The 14,579-nt window shown below is 38.7% G+C and overlaps 1 protein-coding gene across 11 annotated transcripts in view; it reads left to right on the forward strand.

The window, feature by feature from the left end:
- The window catches only part of Kif1b (kinesin family member 1B), a 144,018-nt gene that overhangs the window by 43,967 nt on the left and 85,472 nt on the right, over nt 1-14,579 (forward strand). For 4 of the 11 annotated variants that reach the window (XM_005353694.3, XM_005353693.3, XM_005353702.3 and 1 more), the window contains 9 exons: nt 3,745-3,923; nt 4,508-4,619; nt 7,645-7,722; nt 8,728-8,793; nt 9,437-9,454; nt 10,949-11,024; nt 12,522-12,600; nt 13,240-13,382; nt 14,411-14,452. In XM_005353694.3, coding sequence (XP_005353751.1) covers nt 3,745-3,923; nt 4,508-4,619; nt 7,645-7,722; nt 8,728-8,793; nt 9,437-9,454; nt 10,949-11,024; nt 12,522-12,600; nt 13,240-13,382; nt 14,411-14,452 — 793 coding nt within the window. The remainder of the gene's footprint in view (nt 1-3,744; nt 3,924-4,507; nt 4,620-7,644; nt 7,723-8,727; nt 8,794-9,436; nt 9,455-10,948; nt 11,025-12,521; nt 12,601-13,239; nt 13,383-14,410; nt 14,453-14,579) is intronic. The other 7 variants (XM_005353697.3, XM_005353700.3, XM_013348581.2 and 4 more) reach the window with 3 other exon arrangements.

Here is a 14,579-nt window from a genome sequence, read left to right on the forward strand (position 1 = left end):
CTCTTTCTTTCTTTCTTTCTTTCTTTCTTTCTTTCTTTCTTTCTTTCTTTCTTTCTTTCTTTCTTTCTTTCTTTCTTTCTTTCTTTCTCTAGTCTGGAAATCAGAGATGCCCTGGCTGTCTCAACAGTACAGGGATTATAGGTGGGTTCCCCACCTTGGCTGTGCTGTCATCCCCATTGTGTTAGAAGGCTCTTGGTTGTGACTTTGTTACTGCTCACTTAAAGTATTCCCTTAATTTTATGGGTTTAGACTTTCTGACTTTGGGTTATGATTAATAATGTTGCAGTAAGAAATAGTTCAGAGTTCTGGGCTGTCATTTTTGGGGGTTGTTATGTATCTGGTTGTTAAGTGATACACTTGACTGGCAAATGACCTTTTTGAAAGAAAGGCTATAGCAGTTTCATTCTTCCAGGAGAAACTGGCAACCATAAAGTATTTTTATTTTTAACTCTTTCCAGTTTGGGGCTGGAGAGATGGCTCAGTGGTTAAGAATGAGAACTGCTCTTGTAGAGGCTTTGAGTTCTGTTCCCAGGACCCAACCAGGCAACTCACATCCACCTGCAGCTCTACCCCTGGGGTATCTGATGCCCTTTCCTGGACTCTGCAGGTCTCTGCCCTCACATTTTTACAAACACGTTTATAAACTTCATTTAAAAGATAAAATTTTTTTTTGCCATTTTGATAGCATATAACTTTTTCTTAAATTTGAATTTCTTTGATTATTAATGTGTGTGATCATCTCGTAAATTATATTCACACTTTAATATTTGGGAGGCAAAGCAGCTCTGCTCTCTACTGTAACACCAACACAGACTTTATTTACATTGAGAATTAGTTTTTCTTTTTACTTGATGTAAACTCTCTTTAATATTGCTAATATGTGGTTTTTAAATTGTTGTTGTACACACAACAGAAGAACACACTCTTTGTGTATTGGGCTTCATAATAATGGAAATGCTCTTGTCACACAAACCTGCTGTTCTGGGAAGTAAAGCTACCTTTGAAGAAAATGCTAGTGATTCCCCTTCTCCCTTAAACAGGGTTCTTCTGTGTAGTCTTGGCTGTCCTGAACTCACTCTGTAGACCAGGCTGGCCTTAAACTCAGAGATCCACCTGCCTCTGCTGGGATTAAAGGCACCACCCAGCTTTTTTTTTATTCATTTTTTTTCATGTGTGGTGTGATTTTTGACAGTATTTACATGGTTTCTACTTATTTTATGCAATTGCTTTGGACTTTTTCTTTGTTAATTAGGGGTTGCACACATCTCTGAATTTCTAAAGAGCTCTTTTCAACTTTCTCTATAACTAGCTTGTCTTGGCCTAGAACAGTTCTGTAAATCAGGTGCAGAACTTTGAGCTTATAGGTAATAAAAGACGATACCATTTTGTGTTAGTTTTCAGAAATCGTTTAGGGTGCATCTTTAAATACTAGTGGGCACTATGGTTCCTTGACACATTTTCTGTTTTTTTTTCCTACTTCTTTACCTGTTTGCCCCAGCCACACTGACTCTTTTTTCCTCAGTTTCTATAATGGAGCAGTAACGTTCCTCTCTCGAGGCCTTAATGTATAATCTTCCTATTGTCTGACATCTTCTTCCTTTATGTATCTTTTTGTTAATTGTTTGAGAACTCCTTGATTGAATAATGTGTTTTGATGAGCTCCTCCTCCCATTGTTTCCCTTCCAGCCTTCCCCTCCCCCACTACTGTAGCCTTCTAATTTCATGTGCTTGGTGTTTGTTTTGTTTTTCCTTTATTTTAAGCTCACTGAGTTCACTTAGTATTGCCAGTATGTTCCTGGGTGTAAGGCCTTCTCTCAGGATGAATATCTTTTATCCCATAAATTTTCAAAAATTTATTTTTTGCAGTACTCAAGCTTGAACACAGGGCCTCACATAAACGTTTACTGTGAGCTACATGCCCAATCTTGTAAGTTTTTTTTTTTTTTTGAGACAAAATTTCATTTATTCCTGGCCAGACTACGTAGCCCAAGATGACTTTGAACTTTTGAAAATCCTTTGTCCACTTCAGTGCTGGGATTATAGATATATGCCACACTTTCTGGTTCACTGATGCCACGAATTGAACCTAGGACTTTATATACTAGACAGATATTCTCCTTTTGTAGCTTTGTTACCAGAAATATTTAACATTATATTGTCTGAGCCTTCCTAAGTCTTCAATAAGCCATTGTCATTGACAATCTCTCACTCCTATTGGATGCATTGTCCGTAGTTAATAATACTGTGGTGAGTTTAAAGAATTAGTGATTGGGCTATGGAGAGAGCTCAACTTAATGTGCCTGCTGTCAAGGAGCCAAGATTGATGTAAACATGGAATCCCAGCTCCGAACTGTAAGCGGAGATGCACTTTAATTTCCTGGTTGCCCAGACCCAAATGATCATGCAGAAACTGTATTAATCACAACACTGTTTGGCCAATGACTTAGGCGTATTCCTAGCTAGCTCTTACATTTTAGATTAACCTGTTTCTATTATTTTATATTTTACCATAAGGCTCGTGGTTTACTGGTAAAGTTCTGGCATCTTTTTCCTTCAGCAGCTGCATGGTGTCTCCCTAACTCTGTCTTCTTTCTCCCTGCGTTCAGTTTAGTTTTCCCACCTAGCTCTATTCTGCCCTGTGATAGGCCAAAGCAGCTTCTTTATTAACAAATGGTAATAAAACATATTCACAGCATACAGAGGGAAATTCCATATCACCAAGTAGGCAGGGATAGTCAGTTCTCTGGTGCTTTCTTGCCAGCAAGCTTCATGCCAGTGAGAGACTCTGACACACACACACACAGACACACACACACACAGACACACACACACACACACAAAGTTATAGTTTCTGAGGAATTTTCTCGCCTTCACTGCATGTACACGTGTGTCCACATGAACACACACCACATCCACCACCAACACACCAAAAACAATAACAACAACAACAAAAGAATTAGTCATTGGTCTCTTGTTTTCTCTGTCTGAATAGTTTTGGTTTTTTTTTTTTTTTGGTTTGGTTGTACTAACTCTGGCTGTCTTGGAACTCACTTTGTAGACCAGGCAGGCCTTGAACTCAGAATGACAATGCCAAGCATCTTCATTCTGCTTGACAAAGCTTATACCTGCCTCTCCCTCCCAAGTACTGGGATTAAAGGCTTGGGCCACCACCTCCTGGCTGTCCCTTGGTTTTAATACTAATCAAAATATTAATTTCCAAGCTTTTAGAATAACCTCACGTTAAGCCTCAATGCTGACAGTAATACACATTTTTAAAATTCCAATAAAGCTAGGTGAGATGGTACATTCCTGTAATCTTAGCACTTGGAATGTTGAGGCAGGAGGATTGCAAGATTGAGACCCAGTTTAGCTACAAAAGATCCTGCTTTAAAGGGGATGAGCACCAATACAGTTCTACTGAAATATATGTTGTGCCTAAGACACATAGCTACTATGTGTACCTGTTTGCCCTCTCTTCCTTCTTGAGGAAAGACTGTTTCTGACCCCTGTAACCTGACATCTACAATACTGATAGTAGAGTACAGGGTCCAGGACTATAGTGTTCTGACCTATGGTTATACAGTTTTTTACAAATGTTTTTCTTTTTTAAAAGAGACAGAATCTCCTTTTTTCAGTCTAAGCTGACCACGAATGCATGATCCTTCGGTTTCAGGTCTGAAGAAGTGTCTAATGTGTATATATCTTTTCCAAATTCTTTAATTTACTTTAATAAAATGTTCCTAGGTGAGCTACATGGAAATCTACTGTGAGAGAGTACGAGATTTGCTGAATCCCAAAAACAAGGGCAATTTGCGTGTGCGTGAACACCCGCTTCTTGGACCCTATGTGGAGGATCTGTCCAAGCTGGCGGTCACTTCTTATACTGACATTGCTGACCTCATGGATGCTGGGAACAAAGCCAGGTATGGTAGGAAATAGACTAATGACTGAGTCCTTTGGTATATTCTGAGGTCCTTTTTTCCATTGTAAGGATTGAAACTATGTTTGTAACTATCAAGTTGTTTTTAATTGCAGAGTCCTTTGAGTCTTGGCTATGCTTGAGTGGTATAGGCTTCAACACATTAAGTAGATGTCTTTTCATTAAAATGGTGCATTGTTGAAGCAGGTCAGAACTTTAGTTAACTCTTGGTATTGATTTAAGTCATGGTAAAATGTTAGCTGTAATGTCTAGATGAGGCTGTGGTAGTAATTGATTCTGGAATAAATGAGCACCAAATGAGGAATAAAAATTAAATGCTCTAGTGATTACTAAAGGGATAGCTGGAGTTTGAAGAGTGATTCTGATGGCTGCCTTTGGAGTTGTGGGGTAACTTGATGGGCTCCCAAATAAGACTGCACTTAGAGCAATTGTGTCAGTGACAGTTCTTTAGTCTGAATTCCAGACTGTTGTCCATGATTGTTATGTGTGGTTGTATAGAGCCTGCTACCCATTTCAATTCTCATGGAAGAATTCTCTTGTCACATGATCACCTTTGGGTTTATTTAGGACAGTGGCAGCTACCAACATGAATGAGACCAGTAGCCGTTCCCACGCTGTGTTTACCATTGTTTTCACCCAGAAGAAGCACGATACCGAGACTAACCTGTCCACTGAGAAGGTAGGAGAGCTTCTGATCTCTTGTCGGGAGGAGATTTTGTGGAGATAAGTGTGAGAAATCCCTTTTATACTACTATGCTCTGCTAGTTTTAGACGGGATAAGTGTTCTTTGACTTTGTGGAGGTGGTTTTTAATTTCCACTCAGCGTTTACTCCTCACCAGTTTTCAGTGTGGGTATTTAATGGAACTGAAAGCTAGAAAACACGGCTAAAATATAAGTTAAAACTGGGTCTAAAAGTTTACTTATTTCATGCAAGATAGTTAAGTAGTTCTTTTGGGGAAAAATACTTTTTCTTCTTGACTGGACGACAGTAACCATTGATAAAGTTATTGCAGGATGTCTACAGGTGGTCAGGCATGCATAGTGTGCTCCTTCTTGGGAAATAACTGTAACAACTCTAATATTGTTCAAACACCTTTGCTTGTTTGTTTCTGTTACTGAGAACTGAACTCAGAGCCTACATGGTAGGCAGACCCTCTACTACTGAGCTGTTGCCAGCCCCGTTTTCCTTTGTTGTTGTCTGTTTTTCTGGTCCTGAGGATCGAAATCCATCAAGCATACTAGGCAAGCTTTCTCCAACTGTTAATTTCTCATTTTGTTAGTGGTTAAATATTGTAGAGCTTGAAACAAAATCGCTTGCTTGTGAGTTATGGCTTTGCTACTTTTTAGTTACATAACCTCAAGCAAACTACCTTAACCTCCTTGTGCCTCTATATTCTCCCTCTGTAACAACTTCAGAGAGTTGTTTAAATGGTTATGTGTTAGTGTAGGTTAACTTCATATAATAATGCCTGGCTCCAAGTAACCACTCAACATTTGTTAATTTGTAGTTGTAACTAATTAAAATATATTTATGATATGACAAAATTTTTTCTTTTTAATTTTTCGAGACAGGGTTTCTCCGTAGCTTTTGGTTCCTGTCCTGGAACTAGCTCTTGTAGTCCAGGCTGGCCTCAAACTCACAGAGATCCGCCTGCCTCTGCCTCCCGAGTGCTGGGATTAAAGGCGTGTGCCACCACCTCCTGGCTAATATGACAAACTTTTAAGTGGCATTCAGCGGTATTCTTTTTGTTTGGAGTGTGGTGAGTTGGGTGCTAGGAATTGAACATACTCATATTAGATAAGTGCTTTCCCCTGTGCTGTATCCCGAGTGTGACACACCTGAATCTAAATTTATTCTACTGATCCTTAGACAGGATGCTCTGCCCTTTGCCCTGTAAAGGGAATGCTATCTGCTAGTGTTGTCACTAAGAGCTAGAATCATTTTATGTTTAGTGACTATTTTTTTGTTTCTGCTAATTAGACTCAGGGCTTTTTGCGTTTCAGACAGGTGTTCTGCCATTAGCTGTACCTCAGCTCAGCAACTATTAAGTCATCTCTTCTTTTGTTCAAACTAAAAAATTTTGAAAAATTTTATTGAGATATTATTAAGGTGTTATATTGAGGTCTTATAAAAGTATTATAAAGCATCATCCAATGCTTTATGTCACTATAGATTAGTTTATATTTAGTGATACAGTATATACTACATTTTTGCCAACTTTCTTTTGTTTATGATGATTTTGAGGTTCATTTGTGTTATGTTGATAGTTTGTTCCTTTTCCTTGATGACAGATATTTCATTATTTCATTCACCTGACCCTGGGAACATTTGTGCACGTGTGTGTGTGTAGATTTGTTGTTTCTTGTTTTTCTGATTGTTCTTTGGTTCTTTAGTTTGACCTAGACCTCACTCAGCTCCATGAGCCTCCCAAGTATTGGAATTGCAGGTTGTTCACACCATGCACAGCAAGTTGTACACACCCTACACAGCTGGTTGTACACACCATGCACAGCTGGTTGCACACACCATGCATAGCTGTTTATACACCCCATGCAGAGATGGTTGTACACACCATGCACAGCAAGTTGCACACACCATGTACAGCTGGTTGCACACACCATGTACAGCTGGTTGCACACACCATGCACAGCTGGTTGCACACACCATGCACAGCTGGTTGCACACACCATGCACAGCTGGTTGCACACACCATGCACAGCTTGTTGTATACACCATGCACAGCAGGTTATACACACCATGCATAGCTTGTTGTACAAACCATGCACAGCTGGTTGTACACAATATGCACAGCTGGTTGTACACACCATGCACAGCTGGCAATTTGAATCTTACTTTGTTTTTATTTGTACTGGTGAATGCTTAAGAGTAGAATTAAGTCTTGTGTCAGATGTGTGTCTAGTTTCTGGTTTGGGTTTATTTTGTTTTGTTTTTTGAGGAAGGGTCTCTTTATTATCCTGACTATCCTGGAACTCACCATGTAGACCGGGCTTGTCTTGAACTCACAGAGATCCACCTACCTCTGCCTCCTAAGTGTTGGGATTAAAGTCATACTTAACTTCTTAAGTAACAGCCAAACAGTTTTCAAAATAATTATTGCCACTAGATGTATATAGGAGCTCCAGTTGTGGCTGGGCGGTGGAGGCGCACACCTTTAATCCCTGCACTGGGAGGCAGAGGCAGGTGAATCTCTGTAAATTTGAGGCCAACCTAGTCTAAAAAGTGAGCTCCAAAAAGCTACAAAGAAGTCTTATCTTGGAGAAAAAAAGAGAGAATGAGAGAGAGAGCTAGAGAGACAGAGCTCCAGTTGTTCGATCCTTCATGTTTCATAAGGCAATTTAATAGGTTTCATGTGTGTGTCTGTGGGTGCGCATGTATGCACATGTGCATGCATATAGATGTCAATGAGTGTTGAGGCATGACCTCACTATGTATCTCTGGCTATGGAGACCAGTTTGGCCTGGAATTCACAGAAATTCATCTCTGCCTGCTTCCTGGGTGCATGGACTCCTGTCTTTGTTGTCAAGTCTTGAATTTATTATCACTATATAGAGCAGACTGTCTTTGAGCTCATGTGGATGATCCTCCTGCCTTTGCTCTGCCTCCTGAGTATTGGGATCACAACCATGAACTACACACCTATCTTGCTATTTTATAATTTCCATATTACTCTTCTTTACTTAGGTCAGTAAAATCAGCTTGGTGGATCTAGCAGGAAGCGAACGGGCTGATTCAACTGGTGCCAAAGGAACTCGATTAAAGGTATTTATTTTAGCAAAAGATCTAGTCAATCAATGTTTTGTAACAAGGGCCTACAAACTGTAGCTATGGGCCAAATCTAGTTTCTGGCTGGTTTTACAAATTAGTTTCTATTGAGAGATAGCTATGATTTTTAATTTATATATTGTTTATAGTGTTTTTTTATTATTTTGATACAGGCTGGCCTAGAACTTAATACGTAGCTAGGATGGGCTTGATCTCTCTGTATCCTCAGTGTTAAGACTAGCGGTGTGTGCCACTGTGTCTCTTTTATGTGGTGCTTTGTGTGTCCTAGCCAAGCACACCACCAGTGTGCTTTACCCCAGTCCTTTGTGACTGCTTTTATGTTGCACTGGCAGAATTGCATCAGAGATGTTGTGACCTACAAAACCCAATGTTTAAATCTATTTTTTAATGAAAAAAATCTATTAATTATTGATCTATAATTTCAATGAAATGGTAAGTTAGATAACAAAATAGAGAAGAGTTTTTGATTAAGAGTGAGAGTTGTATTATATTTTGAGAAATGGGCAAAATTTGGGCAGATGGAAGAGATAGTAAAATGGGAATCAGATGTATGAGATAGTGATGTAAGAACATGTGTGAGCTGAGACAGAGCTGTTGTTTCACAAGGACAGGACTTCCATGTTGGTGAGCTGTGGGAGGAAGGCTTGCTTCTGTGAGGTTTCACAGCACATGCAGAAAGGATGGGGAGGTGGGTGTGTACTCTAAGCATATTACCAAGTGAGCAGAGGAAAGACCAAAGGCTACACATAGGTGTCTTTAGAACTTCTGTCTTAAGGAAGCAGATATGTGGGGCTAAGGAGGTGTCTCTGGGTAAAGTGCTTGCTGCCACTCCAGGACCTGCACTCAGATCCCAGCACCCACAGGGACTGGGGTGGGGGTGGGGAGCAGGGAGAAGCAGATGTGCTCAGCTTGGAGCAGTATGAGTGGTGTGCGCAGTAGAAATTCGTTGCTGTGATTCTTTCATGTTTGTGTTTATTTTAGGAAGGTGCAAATATTAATAAGTCTCTTACAACTTTGGGCAAAGTCATTTCGGCCTTGGCGGAGGTGGTAAGTTGTATTTTGACCAGTGTGGCTTTGGAGAATGATGTTAATTTAGACGCAAGTAATATATATTTTAAACTACAATCATGTATCATTTAATGAGATGAATGCATTCCTAGAAATGCACCGTTAGATGACTTTGTCATTGAGGAAGTGAAAAGAGTACACTAAAGCAGTGGGAAAACAGTTTGGTGATGTGTAGCTGAGTCTCCATCAGCAAGTGCCCTGTGCTGAACAGAATTGTGTGTACTTGTATGTTCTACATGACTGGCAGTATAGTAGCTTTGTTTCCACCAACATTTCTATAAACAGTGCATTGTGATACCACCTGAAGAGAGCAACAACATTGTAACTTTTCAATTCCATTATAATCTTAACAGACCATCACTGTCTTTGCAGTGCATATGTGGATTAAAGTCTTTGTTTCTGCAGCACTGGCACACTACAGCTAAAACAAATTTTGCATAGTCTTCATTATTTAGGTTTAATATCTAAGATAGTTTTTGTATGCTCTAATTTAGATTAATGGGTGATTCAAATCCACTTAGAATTAAATCTTTTCTTGTCTCTAGAAAGTACTCTGATTTCCATTTATTCTAGAGGTTTATCCTGTGTTCTTTTTCTCTCCTTGAAATGCTTTCATTTGTAGGATAACTGCACCAGCAAGGTACGGCGGGGATTAGTCACACTGAGCTAGCCAAATGGTTTGCACATTTTAGAGGATAAATAGGGGCATCAGTTAGAACAGAACCTTCACAAAGGGTTTGTGCTGTTTTTCTGGCTCTGGAATTTTGAATGATTGTTTAGGATGCTGTGAATCATGGGACTTCACACTAGAAATAATTAAGGAACATAAAGTACTTTGGAGAAGGAATAGAATAAAGGAAGAAGAGAGAAATTTGAGGAAGCATTTGTGTTGTGTCATGATGCTTGATCCAGCGATCTGTAAGAGTGTCTCTTAATAGTTCTGTAAACCACTCCAGAGAGAGAAGCTTATATTTCTTGTAGTCCTGGTCTAAAGCATAGCTAATTTGTTGAGATTATTGCAAACAAGTAACATAAAACAAATAAGATTAGATATTATTAATACACCTCTATCCTTTTTTATCTTATTTCTGACAATTGAAGCTTATGAGTAATGTAAAACATTTTTGAAGTAAAGGCTGTAGAATTTAAACTCTTAACTGAAGCTAGAGACGACTCTTCATATCTTCCTTTATCCAATAGCATAGATTTTTCTCTTCTGTATATTTCTTTACAAATATTCTAATTTTTTTGTTATTATTATGAACAAAAATATTTAGAACACCTAATAGTTAAGATGTATGAGATAATGCTATGTTCTCTCTTCCTTTTATTTCTATACAAATTCTCTAAGGTTTTTGTTATTCTTCTGAATATTCTTTTAATATTCAGAGCACCTAATAGTTAAGAATTATATGAAATAAGGTCAGGGTAGAAGCAATATTTGCATTAAAATGCTTAGTATTCAAATGTTTAATTTGTTTTTGACATTGTTTGGGTCTTATTTTAAAAGATTTTCTTTATTATTGTTGTGGGCAGGAATGTGTTATGGTACATGTGTGCATGTCTGAGGACAGCTTTTGTGAGTTGGCTTTCTCCTTTTGGGACCCAAACTTGGTGTTATCTAGTATATCAAGTCCTGAGCCATATTACCGGTTATGTTTTTTTTTTTTAACTCCTTGTCAAAGATAAGTGCTTGAAGTATTTATTACTGAAATACTGAGTTTGTTTTAAAATATTAGCAGGTCTAGATATGTGGATCGTATTATTAGTGAATAGCATTATTGTTAAATTTACTAAATTTGTTCCTTATAAACTACATATTTGCTGAAGCATTTAGATCTTGTGCCTGCAATTTACTCAAGTGGTTTGGGTAATGGCAAGATAATAATAGTTAAAACTACATGGTAAGTCTACCATGTGTATTGTAATACTATTTTCTTGACTTTTTGTATTGTAAAGATTTTAAAATAAAAAAATTTGCATGTGCTTTTTGAAAAATTGGGCTGTGAGTGAAATGTTTCAATCATGATGGAATTCCATTACAGTTTGCTTGTTTCAGAAGTTTCAACTGGTTTGCTTTTCATGTGAATTTTTCCCCATAACATTGCTAAAATTATTCTCTTCTCTTTGATAGAGTAAAAAGAAGAAGAAGACTGATTTTATTCCTTACAGGGATTCTGTTCTTACTTGGCTCCTTAGAGAAAATCTAGGTATGTTGACCACGAGTCCCCATTAACTTAGTAGATGTCTTTTTAGTACTGCCTAATGATGCCTTTTATGGCTCATTCTTCCATGTCCGCTTTGGAGGAGAATTATCTCTAGATGATTCATAGTAAACTTGAGTCCTTTTTGTCTTTCTCTGGTTTTGCTTTTGGTTTCCCCTGGTTGGATTCACTTACTTCGTGACACTGAGGAGCAGTTCCTGTCTTCTGTACTCCATACGGCCACTTAGAGCTCCCTACTCCTGCCGAGTCTTCTTTTATGTGCCCAAGTGTTTTCCTCCGTGTGTGCCTGTTGCCTGCAGAGCTATAAGGCAGCATTGGATCCCCTGGGACCAAACACTGCTGCAAAAGCAGTTAGCGCTCTTCACCACTGAGCCATCTCTCTGGCCCCTTCCTCAGAGTACTTAGAAGCTCATAGTCCTCCACATTTTACATAGCCAAGTACATGCTGCATAGTCTTTTTGTTGTTATTTTTTTTTGAGACAAGGTTTTCCAGTAGCTAATAGAGCCTGTCCTGGAACTCACTCTGTAGACCAGGCAGACCTTGAACTCACAGAGATCTACCTGCCTCTGCCTCCTGAGTGCTGGGATGAAAGGCGTGTGCCTGGCTCACCACGTAGTCTTACTCCTCCTTACTCCTAATGCTTTTTGACCCATCAGCCATTCTCCTCATCCTTGTTCCTCCTCATTCAGAAAAAGCAACCAGTCAGTTTTCCTGTCACAGAGTAGTTTTGGTGGAGTGGTTGACTTGATTAGAGTGGTTGTTTAAGATAGGGTCATGTGCGACCCAGGCTGCATTGAACTCCTGCTACAGCCTCCTGTGCAGAAACTACAGGTGTGTACTACCAAACCTGGTTAGAGTGGTTGGCAGGGGAGCTGAACAGGAGATTCAGAGAGCAGAATATGAGGGAAACAGTGCATAGCAAGGGAACATTGAAGAATGTTTTTGTGGGGCCGGCGAGATGGCTCAGCAGTTAAGAGCACTGACTGCCCTTCTAGAGGTCCTGAGTTCAATTCCCAGCAACCACGTGGTAGCTCACTGCCATCTGTAATGAGATCTGGTGCCCTCTTCTGGTATGCAGCTGCACATGGAAGGAATGTTGTATTCATAATAAATCAATCAATCAATCAATCAATCAATCAATCAATCAATCAATCTTAAAAAAAATTCTCCAGGACAGGCTCTAAAGCTACAGAGAAACCTTGTCTTGGAAAAAAAAGAAATCATATAAAAGAATGTTTTTGTGTTCCAGGCGTGGTGGCACATAGTTACAATCCCAGCACTTAGAAAATGAAGGCAGGAAGATAGCCAGCTCAGCCTAACAAGGCTACAGGAGACCTTGTCAAAACAAACAAATGATAAAAGGAAAAAACTTGTTGGCTTTTGATTACATGTCAGGGTCTGCTCTCAAATCTATCATAGTAAATAAAATTCTCCTTTTAAAAATGGGTGTAACTGGAGATACTCATACTTCATTTTCTTAGGTGGCAACTCTCGAACTGCAATGGTTGCTGCTCTGAGCCCAGCAGATATCAACTACGATGAAACTTTGAGCACTCTGAGGTACACTCCTTTGATCTCAGTAGCTGAGTAGTTTTGTATGCCATAGATTTTCTTACACGTTGAAGGCTATCATGATCTTTCTTTCTTATAATAAGGGGGGAATTATTTTTGTTATGATGGAGTTTACTTCTGTGGCTTCCAGATTCATTGGAATAAGTAAGAGCTTTTTTACAGGAAATATGTTCAAATTACTTGAGTGAGATATTGGATGAGTTTTAGATAATAAAATTGTCTTATAGTATTCATTTATGTTAATAGAAGTGTTCCCTTTTATAGATATGTTTAAGTTGTAAAAAGTAATACAGTTATCAGCATATGTAGCTCTGATAAATTACCAATGGAATATTCATTGAATTTTTATATATAGGAGATTTTAATCTGAAACTATCTTCCCTTCTCCCATTAAAGATATTTTTAATACAGACTGGGTTTAAGCCTTCTCTCTGGTATTTATTTTTGTTGTGATCTTAGCCAAATCACTTAAGTTCTTCTGAGCCTGTGCCACCTCTATAAAGTCTCATACAAATAAGGTATTTATTAGGGCTCTTCAAGTGTTTGCTTTAGAGGCAAATGGTATGCTATTTATGAGAAGTAGAGCCTCTGAGAAATGTCAAGGATGCATTTTCTTTCTTTATCTAGATATGCAGATCGTGCAAAACAAATTAAATGCAATGCTGTTATCAATGAGGACCCTAATGCCAAGCTGGTGCGGGAGTTGAAGGAGGAAGTGACCCGACTGAAGGACCTGCTTCGTGCTCAGGGACTGGGGGACATCATTGATAGTAAGTGAGGAAGGAGCTTCAGAGTCTTACTTTCCTCTGCAGATTTGTAGACTTAAAAAAAAGCTTAGGGCTGGGTGTGGTGGGCACTCAGGAGGCAGAGGCAGGCTGGTCTCTGTGAGTTCAGTGCTAGCCTGGTCTACTTGGTGAGCTGCAGGACAGCCAGAGCTACACAGTGAGACCTTGCCTCAAATAAAAAAATAAGTAAGTAAATAAAATAAGCTTAGATTTTAGAGACTCGATGAAACTAAATGGTAGTAAAAATGGTTTTGCAAGTTTTTTGTCTTAAAAAAAAAAAGCCAGTGAAATGAGATAATCTCAGAATTTCTTTATGCAAAATGTCCCCCAAAGCCATGTTAATGTTAAGTTCATTCTGAAAAACTTCATTAAAGTATTACTTGAAAGCTCTTGTTTCCCTGGACTGGTGCAGTAGCAATAATGCTTGTGTAAGGATTCCCCAGTCCTGTCTACTGTCAGATGAGAGTTACCTTTGAATGACCCGTTCTCTGTGGAAAAGTGAAGAGAAAAGGCTAATTCTTGCTGAGTTCAAGAGCTAGACTTTCAGAAAGTACTGCTGCACAGTGTTCTTGTATAGTGCATGCTTTTAAGACTGCAGTCATCTCTGTGTATAGTATGGAATCCATTTTTTCTTAGTTACGGTTGGCAGTGTAGCTCATTATTGATCATTGTTGATTAGCACGTGCAAGGCTCTGCTTTTAGCCTCAGCACTTTAAAAAAAAGTTCTTGCCGTAAAATAGACTTTTCAGATAGAATATGGGTTTATTTAGTAAAACATATTTTTATTTTTAATGTAAAAATATATATTTTGAAATACTAATAGATTTCAATTTATCTCTAATTTATCTCTTATTGATTAAAATCTGAATTTTAATTAATATAATTTGTGAAAATGATATTATATATTACTGAATTTTCATTTTCTTAGCTTCCCAAATGCCAAATCTCACTCTATGTCACTACCGAGTCTGAACTTTGACCCTTCTTGTGTTTTCCCTCTTGCTTATCTTTAGTTGACCCATTGATCGATGATTACTCTGGAAGTGGAGGCAAATGTGTGTATATCGTGTATTGGCTGTGTCCTGTATGCTGACTTGCTAATCGGCCTTTGCTGCGTCAGCCTTACAGCGAGCTTTGCATGCCAGCAGCCCTAACAGGGAAATCCCAGACAGAGTGTAATGT

The sequence above is a fragment of the Microtus ochrogaster genome, chromosome 10, assembly GCF_000317375.1.
Source record: "Microtus ochrogaster isolate Prairie Vole_2 chromosome 10, MicOch1.0, whole genome shotgun sequence".
Lineage (NCBI taxonomy): Eukaryota > Metazoa > Chordata > Mammalia > Rodentia > Cricetidae > Microtus > Microtus ochrogaster.